This window comes from Lepidochelys kempii, chromosome 2 (assembly GCF_965140265.1).
Source record: "Lepidochelys kempii isolate rLepKem1 chromosome 2, rLepKem1.hap2, whole genome shotgun sequence".
NCBI lineage: Eukaryota > Metazoa > Chordata > Testudines > Cheloniidae > Lepidochelys > Lepidochelys kempii.
The window spans coordinates 132,548,895-132,574,072 of record NC_133257.1 but is presented as its reverse complement, the minus strand read 5'-3'; the positions used below and the strand labels follow the sequence as shown (position 1 = coordinate 132,574,072).

The 25,178-nt window shown below is 38.9% G+C and overlaps 1 protein-coding gene across 4 annotated transcripts in view; it reads right to left on the bottom strand.

The window, feature by feature from the left end:
* Positions 1 to 25,178, bottom strand: part of CDH18 (cadherin 18) — an 839,398-nt gene that overhangs the window by 69,540 nt on the left and 744,680 nt on the right. For all 4 annotated transcript variants that reach the window (XM_073332278.1, XM_073332279.1, XM_073332277.1 and 1 more), the window contains 2 exons: positions 19,314 to 19,501; positions 6,212 to 6,465 (listed from right to left, as the gene is read on the bottom strand). In XM_073332278.1, coding sequence (XP_073188379.1) covers positions 6,212 to 6,465; positions 19,314 to 19,501 — 442 coding nt within the window. The remainder of the gene's footprint in view (positions 1 to 6,211; positions 6,466 to 19,313; positions 19,502 to 25,178) is intronic.

Sequence of the window (25,178 nt, the reverse complement as noted above, 5' to 3'; positions counted from 1 at the left end):
CTAAGTAATGTATTATTTAATTAGTAGGTTATTTGAAAGCTCCAAACAGAAGGTTAGCAATTTAATCCAGACTAAGTTGACGCAAATCTGAGTTCATTACAGCGCCGATATCACTCAGTGGCTGGAAAGCAGGTTCTTCTACTCTGTAACAGAGTAGGTATCTTAACCACTATCATATATCATCCATTATGAGGTAACACTACGCGACAGTTAGACAAAGCAGAAAGGCAAAAGCAGCCGGGAGACTCTACTACATGCTCTACTAACTTCCCATAAAATGAGCAGTCTGAAGCTTACAGAAAAGCTTTTCCAATTTTGTAGGTTTCCTTAATCTGGTTAATGCTTTCTACTTTTCCTGGAAATAAAGCAGCTGCTTTGTATAAAAGGCAACTGAACCATACGGCCCAATTTACTCCATATCTAAATCTTCCATGTGCTATTCTGTTTTAGCTATAGTGGCAAGAGTCAGGTTGGAGGGGAAGGAAAGAAAGAAGTTTATTTTCTAGTGCATTCAGGAAGATACTCAGACTACTTCAATTTCCTATTGTTAATCAAGCTCTGCACTGACTAATGAAGTTAATTATAGCAAAGTGGAATTCCGAGTGGTTTGGTTCAACATGAAAATGCTGTGAATTTCAAAACACTAATACAGTGAACCTGCCCTAATCAGCCATGGAAGGATCTAACAAAAGTCAGTCACTTAGAAGAGTCAATTTTAAGCAAACAATTATGGAAATTATATAGAAAAGCACGAGATGTTTATATTTGTTGTTATTTGTGTTACAGTGGCACATAGAGAGCAAATCACGATTAGGACCCTTTGTACGAGGGACCATCTGTTCAAACAGCTAGTAGGAGACAATCCTTGCTCTGAACAGCTTACAATCTAATTTAAAGTAGGACAAAACAAATGTGTCTAACAGCTGATTGGAGGAAATCTTAAAATTTGTTTTTTAAAACAGTGAGTTGAATCCTGGAAATAATGTAAAATTCACTACATGAAAAATATTTGTTAACTAATATGGTATTTCTAGAAGGCTTTGTATTCTCAGCATTTACACTAACTACATGGTATGAACCAAACTACCACCATGCTTTGCACTCTTGCCAAGCTTATTGTGAACGGTATGTAACCCTGTGTATGCAGAACCTTTCAGAAGTGATGCAAAATATAAACAGGGTGCTAGGATAATTGGGATAGGAGTCCTTAACTAAATAAAAAGCTATAAATAATTGGTGATTTGGCCCTCCCAAAATAAATAAAAAACAGACAAATCCAAAAATATATAATGAGTGAATGGAGAGAAACAGATGGATGGATAGAGATATAAGATTTCATTTGCTTACTTTTATAATTTGTAAGGCACAGAGCTGAGCACAGTAAAATGTCTAGATAAAGTAAATTGGGTACGTTAAAAAGAAAGAAATAAGGTCATTGATTTTCCCAAGCACAGAAACCACTGACAATTAAAAAAAATATTGCATTTTGAAACTGGTACAGAAGATGATGGTTAATCATCACCAATTTGAAGAAGGAGGTATATAAAGATTGTGATGATATTGTGGATGGAAAAAATAGTAGAATGTCCTCCTCTACGTCAACTACAGTGTCAGTACTAGCAATGTTTAACTGCATGTACAATTTGACACAGCAGCAGCATCTTTCGATTTAGACTTATGTGAAAAATAAGAAATGTTATGTGGGAACAACAGTGATGCAATATGGAGGAAAGGATCTCCCACCTCCTAACAGCAGATAACAATATCTGTATTTGGTCACCTGCTGCTTGGCTTTATTGCTAAGAATTTTTTTAAAAATATTTCTCCTCGGGACAGTTATTTGCTATAATCAGTCTTCTGATCCTTACTCTGTCCACAGTGATCATTCTTGCCACCAGAATAAAGTGTAACTTAATTGGGTAGTAAATAAATTGTATCATTAAACCAGCAGGTAATAAATTAATAATAATATGCTTGAAACCATGTTTGTCTAAAGCTATATCAACCTCAGTAATGGCAGTGTCCCTATAAAATGGAAAGGACATACAACTGGATTAGGAAACACTGTGAAGAAAGTCATTGCTCTTTAATTATACTGTGGAGTAGTATCATTCTATAATGGATCTAAGTAACTTAATTGACTGGTAGCTAGCACTGTAGATGGATCAGCTGTGGAACACATACCTTCATCTATGCGGTACACAGGCTGTAGATTTTGTATTTTCTAGTAAATCAATGTCAAGCAAAGTAGTTTTTGTTTGATTGTTTTAAACTAGCGTTCTGTGGGAATGAACATGGAGAAGGTAATCCTATTCTCCTCCTCTCAACAGGCTCACCCCTGAATTTTAAGACTTTAATCAAACAGCTCTTATTAAAGTTAATGGGAGTTTTATGGCTATATTTCAAACATATTGGGTAAGTCAGTAACTTGCCCTCCACACCATGGCAGGGGAATAAGGGAATCCTTTACTTCCCTCCACTGATGGCCTGCATCATGGGTAGTTTCCACAGAACTGCAATTTCCCTCTGTTCAGGTAGGTAAGAAATAAGGAGAGAGATTTGACTCTCCTCCCCAGTGTGACAACAAGCATAGAGGGGAAGGCAATATGCACCAGGCAAAGTGCTCATTTCTGTTCTGCTCATGGGGCAGCACAAGTATGTGTCACCCGTTACTCAGAGCAGTCACAAAGCCACAATTCAGCCCTTTAAATATTAAAGCCCTGTGACAGAGTGCTGGAAACTAAAAGGTAAGTCAGCACTCTGACCACTTAGGCACCAATCAGACCCCCTGGAGACGGCTGATTGGATAACTAGCTGGAAATCCCCAATCAGGCTGAGAAGGGTGTTGAACCAGAAGCTTATTATTATAAAAGGAGGTACAGAAAGGAAATGAAGGAGTGCACCTGGGCTAGCTGAGCCCTGTATGCTCTGAGATTTTCAGGAAAGGAGGGCTTTTCCTGTGGGAAAGGGCCAAAGGGCCAGAAGCACCATAAATACTTTGCTGTGTGAGACTGCACGGGGGATAGTGGCAGGACTATAAATAAACTCACATGAAGTTGACACCTACTGATAGAGTTTGAGAGGTTTCTGGGGTATCAGGGGATGGGGATGAAGCCTGCACAGTTACAAGCCCCTTAATATGTTGTGTGTGGGCATCAGATGGTTCAATATTGGGATGTACACACTTTCACCTCTTGAATTCTGGCTCAAATACAACCCAAAGCTACCATGACAGAAATTGTTACCAGATGATGGTTGCTCGGGTGACTATATGTGAAATGAGTTTGATGGCTAGTCCAGCTATTAGAAGACAGGTATTTCCATAACAAAAACTACCATCACAATTGACACCCATTTTGGTACTCTCAGAGGGATGGATAAAGAGAGGTTGGACAATGAACTTTCCTCTCACGCCTAACAATGTTTCCTACAGGTCAGGATTGAATCCCTAGTAGGGCAGTAAGGGGGCATTTGCACCGCTGCTGTCCCTGCTAAACCTCTACTATGGATAAAGAGAGGGTTTCAATGTCCAAGGTAGTCAATCCAGCTCCTTCCACAAGCATATCTTTCATATAGGGAAAAAACATTAAAAGAGAGAGAAATGGAAGAAAGAGTGAGGAAATAAAGGGAATAAGATGAATGAGGAAAATGATAAGAAAGAATAGGGCTCAGGCAGGGGTGAGCAAAAATTAGGTTCAGTTATTGAAAGAATTTGAATAATTTATGTTGTCACCTCAGCCACTTGTTTCAAGCTGCTAGTGAAAAAGATGCCAAAGGGCTGGATCCACTACCAGGACTGGTGCCAGCTGTTTCTCCAACTAGTTTCCCACTCTACTCACCAAACCTGCTGCCATTTTCCTTCTCAGCCTTTCACAACTTGCAATGGCTTCTCTCCTACCACCTTCCTCTGACTCTTCTCTAGACAAAATTTTCTTAACTGTTGAAAACTGTTGAGGGGTGGTGGATCTTCATTTGGCTTCCCTGTTCTCAGGCCAGCAAGAAAGCTAATCTCTATGTTGCTCCATGCTATGGGGTCACAGGTTCATCTTCCTTACAGCCATTGTCATTTAGCTGACTTAGAAAGCGACTCATCTCTTAGTCTAGTTAATTTTACTAGTTAACATACTAATGTTATGATTTAGACAATAACATGATAACCACAGTTTAAATTAATTATCTTAGCATTATCAAATTGTGGATACTGATTGTTGGATACCAAACACTTCTGAGAGTTGGAGTATCAGCACAAAAACAGGTTTCAGAATCATAAAAAATTAGGAGTTTATAACATTCCATGGTAATTGTTCCACTGTATTGAGAGTATCATATTCATACAGTAGGCTTTAATTAAAATTGTGCATGTCCAATTAACTTCAGAAAGACTGATTGCCATTTACTTTCTCATATAATGATGCAAGGGATTTACAATTCATTCATAAAAAGGATTAGGCTACCAAACATGTAGTCATATGGGAATTATTTTTTTCTAAAAGATCTGAATTCCAACCTTAGATATTTGTTTGTTTATCTAGGGAATTATCATACTTTTTATTTGAAAAGAACCACACTTCCTTATATAAAGCAACACAAGAACTACCACTGTATTCCTCAGTATGGCCTAAAACATATAGAGTAACTCTGCTGTAAACCAGGAATGGATCCAAGCCAAAATTTTAGCTATGACCAGCAACCCTCTCCTTCTATGTTGGCTGAATCCAAACACCTTGAAACTTAGAAAACTTCAGATTCAGATTTCCTGTACCTGGGTATATGAGTTTTCAGCCCCAGTGTGGTGATATGGCCTGTAATACGGAGTGTGTGAAATTTGGAGCCAGCTTCATAGTTCAGATCTTGCTGTTTTTCAAACCTAGCTGTGTTATAAACTGTAGTGTTATGGTCAAACCATTAACACAGAATATCACAGAATTTATTAAAAAAAAACCCAGAAACTGTTCCAAGAAATCAATTCCAGTAAGAAGACTATTTGATTTCTTTCTTCACTAAAATGTTATATGTTTGTTTCATTTACAAATGACGTATCTGATCTAGCACATGCTCGCTACTGAGACAAATAGCAACAGGACTAATCATCCTTGTATGTACTTTGCCTGGTAGTAAATGTTTGCAAAGTATGCCTCAAACAATATCAGCAATGCAAGAAAATTCACTAGATGACCCAAATTCTTTTCTACTCTGATATGAATGAAAAATATTAGAATATTATAACTCAGATTATAAATATTTTGTAAAATTACTGCATTCCCATGGTGTGGGAGGAACCTCCTTGACACCTGGCACAAGTGCTTGTCACTGTTAAATTTCCTCCATTTGGGAAAGTGCAGTGACTGCTTTCTCCCTGTGCAAGCATAGCACCTCAAAAGAAGGTAGAGAGAAGCCAGGGTCACGGTCCTAACCAGGGAATGGGCTGGTTACACCAGTTGTGGAGTGGAACAGCAGGCTGTACAATCTTACCAGATGAGTCAGGCAATTAATTGATCTTTGACTATTAGTGGTAAATATGCCCAATGACCTGTGATGGGATGCTAGATAGGATGGGATCTGAGTTACTACAGAGAATGCTTTCCTGGGTGTCTGGCTGGTGAGTCTTGCCCACATGCTCAGGGTTTAGATGATCACCATATTTGTGGTTGGGAAGGAATTTTTCTCCAGGGCAGATTGGCAGAAGCCCTGGGGCATTTTTGCCTTCCTCTGCAGCGTGGGGCATGGGTCACTTGCTGGAGGATTCTCTGCACCTTGAAGTCTTTAAACCACAATCTGAGGACTTCAATAGCTCAGTCATAGGTCAGGGGTTTGTTACAGGAGTGGGTGGGTGAGATTCTGTGGCCTGCGTTGTGCAGGAGGTCAGACTAGATGATCATAATGGTCCCTTCTGACCTTAAAGTCTATGATTCTATGATACTATGAACAGTAAATCATTCCTGCACAATGGACTACTCAGAGAAGGATTGTGTCAACGTGAGCTTCATGCTAACTTCTATTCAGGTTGATGGCAAAATGCCTCAATTTAGCACAAATTAATTGAAAAGCTGATAACTACAGTACGTACACAAAATTGGATGTTGGGAATAAAAAAAATTCATCCATTTTTTCTAATATAGGTTAACAGAAAATACATAATCCGACATATCCCAGATCTCATTTATCCATTAGCAACCAGAGATCAATTCAGTACTACTTGGACTTACTGTACCTTACTAAGCTGTTAGTGCTGTCAGGATCTTGTGCTGCCACTGTACCAACAACAGTCCCAATCTTCGCATTTTCATAAACTTCCATGACATAGGAAGGCATAGAGAATAGTGGAGGTTCATCCACGTCCCCAACAATGATCTTCAACATTGTTACATCTTTAAAGGGTCCCAAATGTGAAAAACGGAAATCAAGGTGTGTATTTGCTACTTCTATATTAAGTGTATAGGATTTCTTTTTTTCATAGTTGAGTGGCTGTTGGAAGAAAAAGATATGACATTATCATATTGTGCTTTTTTTTTAACTTGTTGCAAACAAAATTTCTTTCAGTTTTGTCGGAAAGACAATTGGAGTATGTCTACACTGCATTAAACCACCTGCAGCTGGCCCATGGCAGCTGACTTTGGTTTATGGGGCTATAAAACTGTAGTGTAGAACTTTGGGCTTGGGTTGAACACATGAAAAAAATTCTAAATTTACATTCTGCTTCTTTTTACATCCATTCACGCCTTGAATAATAAGTACACATTAAATTATATTAATGCAATGGTAACTTTGCAGCTGTACATTCAGTCATGACATATAAAATATAAGGTTACATGTGCAATCTTAATTCTGCCTCTAGTGTGTAAATATTATGGCATAGAGCTGCATTTTTCATTGTTACCCTTCTGATTATCTCGAATAACTTCATTGAAATCTCTGGAGCAGAATTTGGTCCTATGTCTTTAATTCTGTGATCACATGGTGTTTCTTAATAATTTTTTCTTTAAACAATTTTAGATATTCATGTTTACCATCTGGTACTACTGTGCAGTATCGGGTGCATGTAAGACAAAAGGGCTACATGCTTGTAATTTTGTGAAACATTCTAGGGAGTTACATGGGGGAAAGAGGGTAATAATAATAATAATAATACAATACAATCCCAGGATCACAGAGATTGGCCTGTGATTCTAGATGCAAAGTGAACACATTCCATGATGCAAGCACATATGCAGTGTACTCATGTACCAATTTAATGCATATATGTGCTCAAGCTGTAGTTTTCAAAGGTTCATAAACTAGTAAACTAAAAAATAATAATGCTTTTAAATAAAGAGGGTACTAGTCATCAGAGGATTAAATCTACACCATACTTCATACGTCAGTCATTTCTAAAAAGAGAAAGAGAGATTCTTTATTTTAAAAGGGAAATGTAAGAGAGAGAGAGTGTGTGTGTATGTGTATTTTTTCCCCATCACTAAACTCCCAAATGGCTGAAGAGATTTTGTTCTAATGTTTGAACCAATTCCATCTTTGAGCAAACAACAAGCAAGGAAAATATAAGATCACATTTTGAATATATAAGAAAATTTTGATCATATGAAAAAAGTAGCTTATAATGGAAATTGTTCTGCAACCTCAAGAAAGTTCTAACTGTTTAACAATGTTATTAAGACATTTTGTGAAATTACATAAACATAAAGCATTTAGCTCTTTTTAAACAATGAACACCACACTTTGTGGTACACGCACACACATAAGACCCCGATTCAGCACTGAGCTTCCTGCAAGCAGAAATGATACCCAACACAGAACTCCATTGAAATCACAAAGGGCTGACTGAGTAGAACTCGGTGCAAGAGTGAAGCTTCAAAGTGACAGCTACATACATGCATTTCCTATCAACATCAAGAATCTAAAAAATCACTAATTAAGGCAGGAACTGTGATGAACTAGTTGTGTGAACCATTGGGGCTATATGTTCCAAGTGAAAGGGAATTTGCTGTGAACATCAGGTCTACAGTATGTTTCGGTGATAAGGTATGGCATTTAGGTTTGTCTGGATGTTAAAGTTGCCTAAAGTTGTGGTGATTTCTTCAGTTTTTACTGGGTATGTTGAAACGAAATGAACTTGTGCAATCTTAATGCTAAGGAAATGAGGTCTCTTTGCATGGAAATGTATGTTATTTTAAAAGTCATACAAATTTCTCAGGACCTAGCAAATCTTCCAGCATGCAGATCAGAACCATATACATTATTCAAAACAAATAATCATTGCCTATTGCCACAACATAATTATGTAATTACGTCTCATATGACCTTGTTAGTCAGTGTTTTAATAGCACGTCTATTTTAAAAGAAGTGAACATAAATTGACAATTCATACTGCTAGATGACATGTTTAGACAATGATCAATTATACAAGACAATGCAAAATGCAACTAACATACGTGTATTACTTTGGAAACACAATTTAAGCCATAGTTGTGGAAAGATGAAAGTAAATGGGCCCATAGCAATATTTGGATTCCCAAGTAAATTGTGGAGAGCTATAAATCAAATACATGGTTGCAAGATACACAGTCTAATTAGGAACGTAATTGTTTTTTGCAGTTATCTTAAATGAAGGGTGGCAATTGTACCCAACAGCTTCAACAAAGTTTATCTCTATTTTAACAATATTTGTAGCTACAGCAAAGCAGGAATAATAACTTCATATAAGCAGGGAACAGCTGAGATTTCAAGGGCATCTATGCCTTTATGTCCAAAAGATAGACCTATGCAGTTTTTCCTCTCTTCTTCTTTCTGCTTCCTCCAGCCTATCCAAGAGAATCTGTCATTGAGAAGTGGGAGAGGAAGACCATTCCACTCTGCTATTTTGCGCTTCATGGTGGTGGGAAGACCAATGCCCTTTAATATTTAGCTATTCCGTAGCATATGGGACACATACGGTAGTGATTTACACCCCATACAATCATACTGAAGGCAGTGAGGTGACAGGGAGAAAATCAGTGGAGAATTTGCCACTTAAAATCCTAAGGTGAACCTAGGACACTCACTCATATAACAAAAACTAACAAAATATTCCACAACTACCAATAATTTTTGCTATCATTTGACCTTTTTCTTTTACATTTAATGTAAAATGTGGGAAATTGAAGTGTGTTTGTCATTTGGACTGACAGAACTAGATTTTGTATGGCGGCTGCTTGAAGTTGTGTACTTAAATTGAATTTGGCTTTATGTAATCTAAAAGAAAAAAAAATCCTGTGTCCACGATTACATTTTCACCTGAAACAATGGAGGCCTGGTTAAAATGGGGCTAAAAATTTGGTATACAGCATTCACCCTACTATAGATTAGGTAGTATTTGGGCTGTATATACCTTTGTGGTTTTGCTCTTCCAGTTGTTTCAGGTTCATGTTGTATCACTCATACAAGGTTCATGCACTTGGCAACATTCAGGGCACACCTGGAGTGTTGTGTAGGAGCAGTGCACACACGGCTCCTCTCAAGGGCATGAACCTTGGAATCTCGCCCAGATGACATGAACCGTGGGAAGCCTCCCAGGACTGGGCTCAAGGCCCGAGAGCAAGGAATGCGGTAGATAGAAATTGGTAAATAAGAATGTTAAACAAAGCCAGTGTATTCCTTTTATCGGTTGGAGAATGCAATGCGCGGGGGGAGAGAAAGAATAAAGGAGAGGGTGTAAAGCTGACAGGACCAGCCGTTGGCAGACCAGCCTGCTTGCTTGCTTAAAGCTTTGTGCTGTCTTGTATTTGGACCGCAACGTCATCATGTTAATATAAAAACCACTAAATGAATCTCACATGACCATTTCCAAAACTCACTGGTTTACTAAGCAATTTGGGGAAGTATTCACTACCTTAGTGCAGTATGGGTTTCTCAGGACTCAGATTTTGGTGAGGTTCAGCAGTAGTTCCATCAGCAGTAGGAGGACTGTTTTCTGTTCCACTTCAGCACAGGGGCAATGGGAATATGGGCTGGGCTGCCTACTCAGGCTATTCCACAGAGTAACATGGTTTCTAGTTGTTTGAGGGAGTCAGTAAAAATATAGCCAACCCCTTCCCCAAGAGATAGAATGGGTGATTGGAGGGAATATGCCACCCAGGGAAGTAATGGTTTTCGTCACACTTTCACCCTCTTCTCCCCAGAACTGATAAACCATATGAAGTGAAGGGAAATTATAGCTTGCTCATGAGATTTTGATGAAAGCTTGAGGTCTGTTCTGTAGACAGAAGTCAGAAGGGTTGAAGCGTGCACTCACAGGGACCATGAGGGAAGGAGGTTGTGAGGGAATAGAAGGCCCTGGGTCAGACCACAACGAGGTTAGAGATAATCCTCACAGAAGCTGATGTGGGCGTTTCAGTCAGGTTGACCAACCTGGCCTAGAGCCTTGAGTGAATCTCTGAGAAGTTTATTCTTGCATCAAAACTTCAAACCTGCCAAATTTCAGATGATTTTGAAGAGAAATTTTGTGTAGACTTAGTTACTACATTTACTTGTGGCTTTTCTGATGTGCTCATGATACAGTACATTCTTCCTCAGAAAAGCAAGAGGGAAGGGATATTCTTATATGCTTTAGAGAATCTGTTGCAACTTTATTTACTGAACAAAACCGATTGTGATCTTAGCAGAGATAAGCTATTTGAGGTAAAATGTTACAGTGATTAAACGAGGAGAAAGATTTTTAAAGATTATCTGAAATTACCTTCCATTCCCTGAACTGGAATCACAGGAGTACAGAATTAGTTTAGGGGCTCATATTCAAGTTCTTGATAAAAATATAGATCTTAAATGCCTTCCAGGCATCCATTTATAGAATTGACCAAACACTAAACATATTGCCGAAGGACGCTTTTAAAATGTATATATAGCCAGTGGGTATAGTATAATGTCTCAGAGGCAATACAGGGGACATGGGATGCCAGGAATTTTCTGAAGCATTGGATTTCAGCTCATCCGAACCATAGTATTAGCTCAGCAAAATATGCCCTTGTATGTCTGAATGTGCAAGTGACTCACATCACCTATTATTTTGCATGATGATACAAAAACAGGCTGTGTTCACATTGAATGTACCCTAAAACAAAATAGTGTGAAAATGAACATTTCCCAGCTGCTACAGTGTCAGCCATAAATGGAGTTAACTCAGATTTTAACCTGGTTGAAGCATACAGTATCAATGCAATTTCTGCACCTTCGCCTCATGTTTTTAAAATGTAAATGTATTGCATTTAATGGGCAATAGTCATAGTGAGCTTTTAGAGGTTTGAACCACTCTTATTTTAAACAAAATGTTCCAGATTATGACTTTAGTTACATTTATATAACCATACTGACTTTACTGGGATTGCAGGAACACAAAGAAGGGCAGAATTTATTTCTATGCATCTGCATCAGTTGTCACTCTTACTATACAGAGACACATTTAATATTAAAAGGCAGATGCTACCCACTCACTATAAACAAATGAATCAAAACTTGACATGATTTGGATAGACATATGAGCCATTTTAAAAAAAAACCCACACAATACAATGAAATGTTAGTTATAAAATCTCATAACTTATATACAAATTAGTTGTGCATACTGTAAAATAAAAAATAATAATGCATAGGCCAATATTGGCGGTGTCAAATAAAGGTATTTTTATCTACTTTTACATGTAGGACTATTGTTAGGTGCTTATACAAGAGAGAGTTTGTTCTAATTTCTTCTTCTTGCCAAGATGGTTGCAGCCTTACTGGCTGGAGCTGAAGGAAGTGTTGTTTCTCCAGTGTGTTCACTGGATGTGATGGTGGAAAAGTCTGTTTGTTTGGAAACTGATGCAGAAGTTACTGTGCGCAGACTGGTAGATCCCATGGTTCTATGAGCTGACGTTATAAGCCTTGTTCCTGTGTTGCCTGAGGGGGTTGTGCACCCAGGCCAAATGTATCTGTAGGGAAGCTGACTTGGGAACTTCACTTGGGGACTGGAAGGATTTGCAATGAAGGGACAGGCAATAGGAGTACGTGTTCAAAAGGAGAAAGAGTTTTCTGTACCTTTCTCTGCTGTTGGGGAGCAGCTGACAAAGGAAGTTGTTGGTATAGATATAGTGGAACTAGTTCTCCTTACTCTGGGAAATGGCTTGCAGGGCGTACTCCATTTCAAACTCTGCCTGGGTGTTCAAGAGGGGCAAGAATACATTGGAGCTTTGCTACAATCAGGCTGTATCAGTAATGTAGGGGTGTAGGGCATTTTAGCAGTCACACCTATGACTCCCCCTTCCTCTGTGATTGGAGAGGGGACTAGTACTGGGCTCTCCTCTGTTGCAGGGGTCCATTCACTTTAATGGATTTCACTCAGTATTATTAAGAATATGAGCTGACCAGAGGGAAAAGTGCCCTAAAAGAATCATTTTTTAAGACTCTGAAGTAGGGTTTTTTGTTTTTCCTGACCCTGGGGGCCCCAGAAACACAGAGGGAAGCTGCAGTGCTGATAAGGGAGCAGAAAGGCCTGTTGTGAATAAGCAGCCATGGAATAATGACAATAAGGAAGGACCTAACTTGTCTATTTCTGACTCTATGTCTTCTGAGGGGCCACCCAGGAACAAATCCCATGCAGCTGTCATAGCCAATCAGGATCAGGCTTCTGGGCAGGGTGCCTCACAATGGAAGGATTATTTTAGGATGCCTTGGCATAGATTTGTGATACGTCCGAGCTACAGAGAGGACACAGACAAAGGTCACACTAGGGATTTTGTTGTTTTGACTCTTGTTAAAATCTTTAGGTTTCTCGCTTGCACAGCTGAAAACTGTGATCCACCTGCTAGGCAGCAGAGAATTCATTGTCAGCTTTCACTCTGATAACGAACTGGATTTTTTCTGGGAGCGGTTTGGAATTGGGAAAGGAAGTAGGGATTGGGATGATATAGTAGCCGTTTCTTTATTCCAACCTGCCATTAAGCCTGTGACTATTTTCTTCCACAATAAAAACATACATGAAACAGACATTCTGCGCTGGGTTTCATGTTATGCCAAAGTGTTGTAGCCTCCAATTAAAATATAGGGTCAATGTAGAGTTTGGAATAGTGAATTCAAGGCACCTTTGTACTTTTCCAGGTAAATAATACAGTTCAGCATCTTGCCAACATATTTTATTTAGGTTCTGAACAGAGTTACTGTAGGCATCCTTGGAAGCCATGCACTTCTCTTAACTGTAGAATTAAAGAGTGTTTGAGGAAGTACATGCACTTTTGTTCTAATGCATACAAAACTGAGGATGGCAGGGACTTCATTAGATGCTGTGTGTGTGTGTGTGTGTGTGTGTGTAAAAAGTGGCATGTTTATAGGCAGTGCCCAGAGACATGGCAAAATAGGGAAAGACTGCATTCCTACCCGTGCAAGGACCTTTCCTCCTTCCTTGAGCTGGGGGGCAGAGGATTCCAAGCAGCCCTGCAATGATTGATGAAAGCCCTATTTTGAGCAGCATGGCCTCCCTACTTTTGAGAGAAGGACTGACTTTGTTCTTTAGCAGTAAAGGATTGGGAAGGGATCAGAGCAAGGGAGTGGGAACCATTGAGAGCCAGGATAATACAGAAGAGGGTACAAGCACTAATAATGTGGAGGAGTCTATTAGAGATGATGACGAAGAAAAAGAGAAAATTGGAAAGGAACATCTGCAGGTGTAATTGGTTGTGCAGGAAGCCAAGTCACCAGGGAGGGACTGGCAGCTTCTGGTATAGAAGACCTGATAGTTGGGCAGCATGTTTTTATGTGCTGAGCTTCAAGAACAGTAGGATTTTTTAAAATAGAGGATCCGAGAAGACTGCTGGGGTTATGGCCTACAGCTGTCTGAACCACATATATGGTTGTCAGCTGTCTAATCGCACAAACCCAATCGCACCCTTGCCCTGTTCCCTGCCCCACCCCTTCTTCAAGGCCCTCTGGCCCCTGACCCCCACCCCTTCCAGATACCCCCCCCCCACGGGTTGTAGGCACCTGGCAGTCACTTCTAGGAGCGGTGTGGGGTCAGAACAGGCAGGGACCTTGCCTTAGCCCTGCTGCACCACCAGACTTTATCGCCTAAAATATTCCAGTTTGGCTTCAGTAGCCTCCGGGAGATAGAGCCCAATTCCGGACGACTCCCAGAGAAACACATAGTATTTTCACAGATCCAACAGGCAGCATTATAATACAGTTTGTATTAGGCACTCTTCTGGATGAGGGAGAGCAGAGAGATGACCCTGTGGGTGGGTTACAAATGCATTCATTAGGGGAAAGGGACCCAGGGGTTACTGGGCTTGAGCAACTTCAGAAAGAACTCTCAGTTGGGATCAATATCTGGGGACTCAGAAGGCCCCCCCATAGCTGAGAATAATAAACCAGCCAACAAAGAAAAAGTGGCTAAAGGAAAGAGTGTGTGGGCAAATCAGACGGATTAGTAACAGTGACGAGGTGGTCAAGTAGACAGGAATCACAAGTACCAGTAAGTACTTGGACCTTCCTTTGTATAGATGGTATTGCAATTTGGAGTATGCACTCCATTCTGAGTGTGGTCTGGAGGAAGTTGATCTATTAAGTTTTTGGAGGGGCAGGATTTGGATTTCATGGGGATGCAGGAAACAAAAGCAATATTCTAGGTGTCACATTTTGTGAGTGCAGAGAGAGTGGAGGAGGAGACCATCTTTTTGGTCCTCAGTATCTGATACATATGAAGGAGTAGGGGTACTGTTTTATACTTATGGAGCATCAGTATAAAGCATAGAAGAACTGCAGCTGAGAAGATGTTTATTCATTGATTTCTGTTATTTGGGTTGGGGTATTGTTGTGGCACCATCTATAACCCACAGCATCAAAAGCTGAGGAAAGATTTATTTACAGAGGTTGCTCCTTTTTTTTTTTAACAGACATTATGACACTTGTTTTTAATGGGAGATTTTAATTGTTTAGCTGCAGTGACTGACAGTGTGAATCAATTGGCAGGGTTATGAGTTAATGCAACTTACTTAGAAGCAGTGTGGGTTGTTGCTGGATTAAGAAATGTTTTTTGTGTATCCTCATTCAGTGAAAGAGGGGGAATTCACATTTTTGTAGAGGAGAATTTTGTAGAGTAGTTGATTGGACAGAGTATATGCAAAAGCTACTTCAATGACTGGACAATGTGTAGTGCAGCCAGTAGAGTTTTCTGACGACTGCTTGGTCAAGTTGAACTGGGGGAGTATAGAACAGTGATTTTTGGGTCAATGCTATTAGAAACTAAATGGTTATTTACTTAATAGGGCAGTGACAATTAGAAAAGTTGAAGCCATCTTTGTAGAAAGAGAAATAGTTTGGAAGTTTCATGAACCCCAGATGGAGTGCTGGGAATGGACACAGAGGAATCTGGTGAGCTGTCAACATTCTTTTTCAGGACAGCTGCATACATCTCATTAGGCATTATTTAGCATTGCAGAGCTATTTGAGAGATCTTCATAGTTGACTGCAAGGTGGGGAATGCCTAGAAATAAGGATCTCTGGGGAAGTTAAGTAGGAAATGGTTCAGTACTGAAGGAGAAAGCCGGAATCAGCTATATTTGCAAAAAAATTGAGGCCAGAAGGTGCAATAGTCTCCTCTGATATGTTTTCAGGATGTAAAGAAAAGAGACTATTTTGGGTTATGGTGGGGTTACAGGATCCTAACACTGGGCAGGTCTGCAGGGACTCTAATGGCATGTGGAGGATAATTTACAAATATTACAATGAGCTCTTTTAGGGACAAACCATTCCTCATTTCTAGCAGCAGCAGTTTTTGGATAGTATTGCAGGTTTTCCAACACTGGCAGTTCAGGAACAGGACTCACTTGTGAGGCCAATAGAGGAAACGGAAGTTCATGTAGTTGTCTTGTCACTGAAGAAAGGAACTTTTCTGAGGGCGGACTATTACACAGTCAAATTTTATCAAAGGTTTACGAATCCCCTCTCTGCAGTGCTCTCAGTGACACCTTGAATACATGTACATCGGACCTTCCTTTTATGAAGGCCTCTCTTTTTTTCAAAAACAGGATTGGGAAGACATCAGGAACTGGAGACCTAATACCATTTTGAAAACAGGAAACAAAATTTTGGCTTTTCTAGCAAAAAGTTTGGAGAAAAAGCAGGGAAATTATTGCATCCCACTCAGTTTAATGCAGTTCAAGGTCACATGCTGGCAGGCACTTTGTGTAGTTTGCAGGAAGTATTTGAAATTGGTTGACAGGGGAAATGGGAGAGTTATGTTTTGTCCTTGGATCAGACCAAAACTTTTGACAAGAATGAACTTGTATTATATATGGTTGGTCCAGTCTCATAGTGGTATTTCCCTACTGTTTATTAATTGGCTGCAGCTCTTGGATGTTCATGTATTATGCCCTTTAGTAAAAGAGTGGAAGGGAGAGGCTATATTCTGGGATAAGACAAAGTTGTCCCTTGAGTCCATTGTATTATTTTTCTTTGGACACTTTACTGTGGGCAGTGTATAGTAATAGAATTTTAGGGCATAAATACATGGATTAAGGGGAAGAGGAATTTCGCTCTGTCAATGAAAATGTTCATCCACATAAATGATGTCACAGTGCTGGTGGGCAGCACAGAAGATGGGGACTTTTATTTTCTTTACACTTTACATAATTATTCAGCAGCAGCCAGAGCAGCAATTAACATGAAGAAGAGCTTTTGTGGGTGGGGATTTCATGGTACTCTTTTGTTCTTTCAGAGAAGTTGGAGCTTGTGATGAGCCTTCCCGGAGTTACAGATATTTTGGGACTTGTCTTGGGCAGTGATTCAGTTGCTGAGTAGAACTGAGAAAAGCAGGTTAAGGTGATAAGGTGCCAGATTAAGGTGATGAGGTGGAAGGGATGAACACTAATGTTGGCAGAAAGGATGATATTAACTATAAATATTCCTATTAGTCCTTTGCATTTATATAGCGTATGGGTATCCTGCCCCTGGAAAACCGGGTTATTTTTTCAGATGCTCTGGGGCAATAATGTAACCTAATGGAGAGAAGACTGGAGAGTCTACCTTCCAGTTAAAGAAGGGGGTTTGGGTTGTTATGCCCTGAAGCTTTCTTGATGGAATTCTTTGTATTTTTAATTTTCATAGGCTTTGCATGGCTGAGAGTTCAGAATGGTAACTCAATTCCCAGTATTATTCCGATATGTCACAGGGGAAGAAATGGAGTAACTGGTGGAAAAAAAGGGTAATTCCCCCCCCCCCCCCCCGTAACAGTCAAGCAGCCTCCCTCTAACCTACGCTTACTTTAAAATGTATTTCCCATTGGCAAATTCAGGCAACAGCATTCCAGCATGGTGGCTCAATTTAGGAGAGCTCTAAACCAGAGCATGCTTATGGAATATTTCTCCGAATGCCATTTAGAAGTATTGAATTGCCCAAAAGATTGTCTCAGTAAGGTCATTATAGAACCTTCAAAATAACAGAGTTCCTGTCACGTACAGGGACATATGGTTGCAGGTATTTCATAGTAAATTCTATTTTAGAAGTAGCCTATGAGGGAAGCACATAGTAGATGAAGAGGATCCTCAGGAAGCCTGCTCTGGGTCAGAGGAGATAGTGGAGCAGTTTTTATTATTCTGTTCCCTTTACATCTGCATTTGGGATTTGTTGGCTTCAAAACTGAGAGTTCCATTGTTGCATGGCCAGACTTACGGAAAATTGACTTTTGGATCTTTTTCAGACACCAGAGGACTCAGCATCTGTTCCAATAAGTAAAAGACAGACATTTTCTCTGAAACTCTGGTAGTTGTTAATACAATGGTTTTATACTACCTCTGCAGAGCCACTGTTCAGCTGTCTGGGGCAAGCACAGAATGGCACACCTGAAACTCTTGTTCATGCTATTTATGCAGTTGTTCAGTCACTGGCAATGTGGATAAAAAAGTATGAGCTTGGTGGAATGGAGGCTGAGATGGGGCCCTATAATACTGGATTGATCTTCTAGTTTTAAGGACAAAAATTCTGGGGTGGGGAGGGTTTGGATTTTGTGTGTGGATTTTTTGTGTGTGTTTGTGTATCTGTGATTTGTTCTTACTTTGACTCTAATTTTGGGTTTTTGGTTATATTTCAATAAACATGAAAAGTGAGATGGGGGGAGTATATTTTCTTTCAAAAAGTTTTGTTTGATTTCACTTCTGGAGCTTCCCTCCCAACATCTCCCCTTCTTCATATCTTCCAGAGATTGTTTTTCATTCTTTCTGCCTTCATTGAAAGTGAGCAAATACATTAGTAAAATATGAATTTTAATGCATTCTTCCATTGCTTGTTTGTGTAGTATAATCCAGGTCTACACAGGTAAACAACAGCTCCACATTAAAAAAAAAAACAAAAAAAAAAACAAAACTAATTGATGCCTGTTAATCCAAACAGAGATTTAAATCTAAAAACAATTTCCTACCATTGGCAATGTTTTGAAAAATAATTAATTAATTATAACAGCGTATGGTTAATTCCTGTTTTCTTCATGTAAAACTAAACAAAAATCCAGTCACATCCTACAAAGGGGTCTTAGTATTTTGTGGGGAATTTACTAGAAACTCAGTTCAGGGGACCTGCTTAATGCAGATATGAGATGAACTCGGTGTCATAAACCCATTTGTGTAGAACTCAGTTAAACATCACCATATATGGCACAAAGCCTTTTGTCTAAGGGCCAACAATTTGACTAGAATCTGGATAACATGGATAATTCATATATGTTATAACCACCTGATAGCTACTTAGTGATTTCAGTCTATTTGCAAAGGTGTAAGTGTGTATGTTATATAAACCACCTCAATAATTGGCACCTTTCCGGTAGTCTCAGCAGGGAGGTCAAGGACTGAAAAGGCATGAAAACTAAACTGAATTTCTCATTGCCATAGATGAACCTTCTAGGTCAGGATTCAAGACATTTGGGGACAACTATACTCTTGCTGTCTGTCTGTACTTAGTTTGTTTAATCCAAAATGTTTCATGAACAATATAGCCACTTGCAAGGGGCGGGACCTTTAAAAAAATCCTACATGGTTTAATCTGATTCAGTCTATTTGGATATTACTGAATACTGAACTCTGGTCATTCTAGAAGCACAGAATATTTAATTAATTGTTGCCTTCAGATTGTTTCCCATCTCCTTCTGCACTTCCAACACAGAATTAAAGCTTTTGATGGAGACGTTATATTAGCATTGGATCAATATGTGCTCTAGTAAGTTTACAAATTAAAACAAACATTTCCATCTTGACCTCTGCTTGTCTTGTGCAGACTTCACTAACATTTTAATTATATTTACAGAAGCACTTCCAAAGCCATTTGCTTACCTTCTTCAGGGAAATAATTCCTTCCCGTGTCTCTTTGTCAGTGGATATGGAAAACACTCCAGAACCATCACCGTTTATGATCGTGTATTTCATGTCTGCATTAGAACCAGCATCTGCGTCATTTGCCTTGATTTTGCCTACTGCTGACCCAACTTGGGCTGATTCAGGAACATACAGCTGATAATGTTCTGGAAAAAAATATTAGGACAATATTTGTAATCAAGCTAGAAACAGAATTTCAGAATGCTCAACACCCATCGTGCCTGCTAATCAGAGAACACAATTACCTCAGAATACTGACCATACTAAACTGCAAACCATATACATTTCTGACCATAAAGAGCACCAGCCAGAATTCTAAGTGACATCCAGTATTTGAACAAGCAGGTTCTGATGGCCACTAAAAGATAAAATACTAGTTCAAGAGATAATTAAGTAATTGGAGCACAATACCTCTTGTTAGCAAACATTTGGGAAAATACACTGTGATGTGAATCACTGGTTTATATTATCCACACAAAAATATCAACGTATCAACACACTACACATACCTTGACTATGGGACATAATTTCTTCAAAGAGCAGATCACTGTTTTGTAGGCAAGAATGACAGAACCAGTCTCCTTACAGTGGGGTAAAAATCTATGTTCACAGAAAAGTCCCAGTTCTTATACTTTGAAACATGTGTTTCAATATAAGGTTTAGAGGCAACAGCCAGTGTAGCATGAGTATTTTGCAGCCTTAGTAAACATATAACTCTCTATGTTCATTTTCCACCTCATCTGGTGAAGGAAACATTTGTAACTACATTTACAAATGTAAAAAGCTTGGAGTTGTTCTCTTCCTTCCCAACTCTTGCAGTTGCAAGAGTGATTACCACTCAAAACTTTATTGCACTGAACAAAATCTGTTTATATCTGAAGTGAGTATTCATGCACCCCATTGTCTAGACATAACGTAAAAAGGCCTATTATGTAACGTAAATGCCTATAAAAAAGAATGAGACAAGAGAAGCTGCAATTATGATACAATGACACCAATGGCTGTTGATATGGAGCCGGAAGAGTTTAATATTACTGAGTTCATTGAGAAATATGCCCAGTACTGTTATACTAGCAGACCTATATTTAGGCTTGGCAGAATTCAATTTCTTTTATTTGATTTTTTTATAATTTTAAATATTTGATTTTTTATCAGTTTTAATTTTCACAGTATCACATAATTATGGGTTTTAAGCATTTTATTTGATTTTTGTCTATTTAAACTTTCATAGTTTCAGGGAATTATGGGGGGATCAAACAATGGAGAGAGTTAGACAATAATTATTTAATGACAGTAGCTGTTGAGATTTAAATGGTTAAAGTTCCATAAACATTAAATCACAAACTATTAACATCACATATCAAAATATGCAGAGTAAATATGCTTAAATCAAGCTCTAATAAAGTTATCAAACAGCATTTTTCTTATTTTACCCATCCATACATTTCAATTAAAATTGCTGGAAATATTTTTTCATCGGGGGGGGGGGTGTGAATGTTCATCGACATTTACGTAGTGCTCATTAACACACATTAGGGCAGTGATTCTCAAACTTTTGTAGTGGTGACCCCTTTCACATAGCAAGCCTCTGAGTGCGACCCCCACCCCTGTAAATTAAAAACACTTTAAAATATATTTAACACCATTATAAATGCATTATAAAGGTGCTGTCATTTTGAATGAAGACATATTAAACTGATTTGTGAAAACATCATTTCATACTTTTTTTCCGCATGGTGTCACTACAGCACAGCTACTGAGGCTACAGACTGCCAACCTTTGCTAATGGCAGCCTGTGGCTTCAGACCTACTGAGAACAAAAGAAGATTGGGCCAAAATTGCCACTGTCTTAATTGGGGACAGCCTGTGGCCTCAGTCTTATTGAGAACAACAGATGGTGCTGTCATTTTGAATCAGGACAACTCTTCATGAGTTTCTCAGAAGCACACTTTTTTTTCCCAGTTTCTGCTTTAAGAGACACTTTCAGTCATGAAGAATAACAGAAAAAATAGCATTAATCCTACAAAAAAGTGTTTTCAAAACTATGCACTGCACTGGATCTACTTAAAGATACATTTGAAAATTAAATATGAACTTAAATTCATTGCTGAATTGTAACCTGTAATTTTGAAAAAGAAGTTTTAAGACTGTGATGAATTTTAAGAACACCTAGACTATATTACCTGATAATAACTCAGACTTTGATGCTATTGTAAAGTCTGAATTTGTTTCTCACATTCGGTCTTGCATTCTATTTTTACTTGATAAACAAGGGTTTGTTTTCAGTCTGCTGCTAACAAATATACAGTGTTTTCTTCAAATGTGAGACTACTTCAGCTCTTTGCTGTCAACCCCAAAACTAAACTAGGAAGCTTAAAAAAAAATCAGTTTATCTAATTAAAACCCAGCATTGATTTCACCAGTAAGGAAATTAGAACAAAGTAATATTGATTTTATATTCCCTGTGTTACCCAGAGAAATGATGTAAAATTAAGTTCTGAAGTTTTCATGTAATGTATCAAGGACTTGTTCCAAATTCCATCGGAAATCCACATCATAGAGATCTGGGGACTGGATTCTGTAACTTGTTGCATCAGGGCAGAAACCTGCACCCACATGGAGTCCCAGTGATTAAATGGGGGTCTTGTGAGGTCTACAGGACTACAGCTGCATAGTCTCCTTTGCAAGGGCAGGACCCATGTTTGTAACTGTGCTGCTGGGTAACAAAGCACATTTATGACATTGAGCTGTTTAGAGAAAACATTAGTTTTCTGCTCTAGCTAGAATCTTTATCCCTATTTGTCAGTCATGAATGTTTGGTATTTGCTGAAACAAGTTCATTTATTTTCAATGTAGATCCTGGGAAATGTTCTCGTCTACCTTGGACATGTGAGGAATATATGTGAATAATTTGTTGTATGTAGAAAAGCACAAGGATGACTGTATCAAGTGGAACAATCATCTGGCTATTGTCATGGATGTGGGAATACTCACCCTCCCCACCACCCAACCCCCCAAGTAGGTGAATAAAGAAAATAATTTTTCACAAGAAATTATTTGAATTTAAATACAAATCTCTTTGGCCATGTTAGCTACCCTTTTGTGTTTGACTTCCAAGAACTGTCGTGTGATCAATTTTTAAAATCACATACTTAAAATACTCTTGAAAACTGAGTGTTAAATTTACCTTCCAGGAGTATTTACAATAAAAACCTGATTATAAGAATTACGCTTATCTAACTGGGGAACAAAGGCAATACCATCAACCTTATGTGACCAAATACAGTTAAAGCAACAAATCTCAGTTTTCAAATAAAGCAAGCAATGCTGTAAATGATATTCAAAACCTATTTAGTTGACTAAGTTCAAATAATCTATACATACAATGAAATTACATTTGCTCACAGGCATTCTGTGAACATAAAAAGAAGGCAAATTCATCAAAAATTATTTCTTGCACATTATTTGCCCAGCTCCAGAGAGAGAAAGAGAGAGCGACAGAGTGAGAGAGAGAATTCTTAGCTGTCTCAAACAAACAGAAAACCCTTAGCTCTTAACTCTTGGATACATTTTATGTTCTTCGTAAGTTATTATGTTATGTATTCCTTTCCATCTCTCAGGGCACATCATATGTTAACAAATGATTCTAGTATATTAAGAATGTAAAACATAGTGGAAAAGGTAAAAAACCATTCAGATCATTGAGGGTTGTCTCTTTTTACACAATATTTCCTTGGGACGGTCTTGATACTAGCTGCTTTTAAAATGACCTAATATCTTTGGTTCAGCAACCTTGCTAGGCAGGTGATTCCAAACAATTCTTATAGGGGGTTAACCACTGCCCCCCCAACCTCCCACCCCCATGTCTCTTATGTTTGGAACAGTAGGTTGCTGCTCTTTGGCTTGACAGATTTGATTCTCATACCAGCATCAGATAATAAAAGACAAACACATGCCTATTTATTTTTTCTCCTGTCATATCTCCTGCTGAGAGAATTAGAGAGAAGCCACATGCTCTGAAAATTTAAAGAAATTGAGCCTGGATAGTTCAACTCTTACCAGGCTTACCTTTAATAAAAGGTGAGAAACATTTGCAATTTTTAAATGTAAAACAATCAAAGTCAAATAGTTTGGGGATTTACTTCATCTGATGTTATCTTGTAAAAAAAGGAGAATAATCAATACATTGTACACTAAGCCATTTAAACAAAGGATGTGTCAGTCACTGGCCGGTCTCTTTTGGACCAGAAGTAGAGACATTATACATATTACTAATTGAAATAATTGTATAATTGAAAACTTTAAGAACAAGAGAGGAAGAAAATAACAGTTGAGCAGGAGAGTTATGCAGTGTGACTATCATACAAACATTGACTTGATTCATGTTTAATGGCAGTAAAGTTCTGCTCAATAGTTGAGATAATTCCTCAAGTGGCACTCTTATGTCAGTCTTAATGCCCTCTACAGTTAAAGTTGCAAAATAGTTTTCATTAGCACCCTATGTCCTTGCATTCAGATCTGCAAAACATTCACTTTGCAGGGGGCTAACATTTTTCATGCTTCATAATAGCTGGACTGTCAGTTTTTCCATAAATCTTAAACACAATCCCATTGACTCTTTCTGAGTTATGAGTGCTTTTAAAAACAATTCTGACCATATTTCCTCCCCATTCAGCCAACTCAAAAAAGGGTGAACTTTGATTCTAACTTGGCATGCAAATTTGTGTGCTAAATTTGAAAAAAAAATTGCTTGGATAATAAAGATACAGGCTATTGAAATATAATCTAAATATATTTGTCAGCAACTACTAGGAATTATTGCTTAATAAAGTCCACTTCTTTGTGACATCAAAATGAACCTTTACCTTGAGGCCACTTAATAATGTATTGAGGTAGTCTGGATTAAACTTGAGACCCATATCTGATTGAAAGCGACGGGCTGGAGGAGAAATCAAAGTTTTGCAGAAAACTATTTCCAGCTGTTGCAGTATGGTTTGGCTGGTGACAAATTTCAGCATAGCTGGTACAACAGGGCAGCATGGAGGAAATCTCGATGAGGATCTCATTTTGGAGATTCCTCACATTGAGGCTACATCTACACTACTCACCATTTTTGGCAGCAGATAGTGTCTGTATAGCTACACTCCACAGGGAAAAGCAGGCTGTGTCCACACCACAGTGTTGTAGCTACATGTGTCAGTGAAAGGTTCTGGCAGAGGGGAACAGTGGGGAAAAGCTCCAGCAGCTCCCTGTTGCCAGAGCCTTTCATTGAGGCAAGAAAAGACTAGCAGGGAGGAGGCCACTGGGAAAGGTCAAGCTGATGGAGCCTTTCCTGGAGTCAGCTCTGGCAGCCAGGAGCTGGCAGAGCCTTTCCTTTCTGCCATTTAGCTGCTGGTATCTTGCCCTATGACAAAGTAGTGGTCCAGCAGCAGGGAACTGCTGAAGCCTTTCACTGATGTCTTCCCTCTTCCAGAACTGTTCCTCACAGGGGAGCCTTTTCCTGCAGCGGGGAAAGACTCCAGCAGTGGGGAGGCAGTGAGACACCACATGTTTAAAAATAGCAGTGTAGATAGGAAGCACGTCTTGGGTAAGTAGACAGCACACAAGGTATATGCTTGCATACATACTCATACCTCTCAGGCATATCTTTACTCTACTTATCTAAGCCATGCCTCACTGGCTACACTCCTATTTATACTCATGCTGGGGGGGGGGGGGGGGGTGAGGCTTCCAGGTATGTACACTACATGCTGCCAAAAATGGCGTGTAGTGTAGACGTAGCCTGAGATCCCTCAAATTGCCCATTGGTCTCTGCTCCCTAAG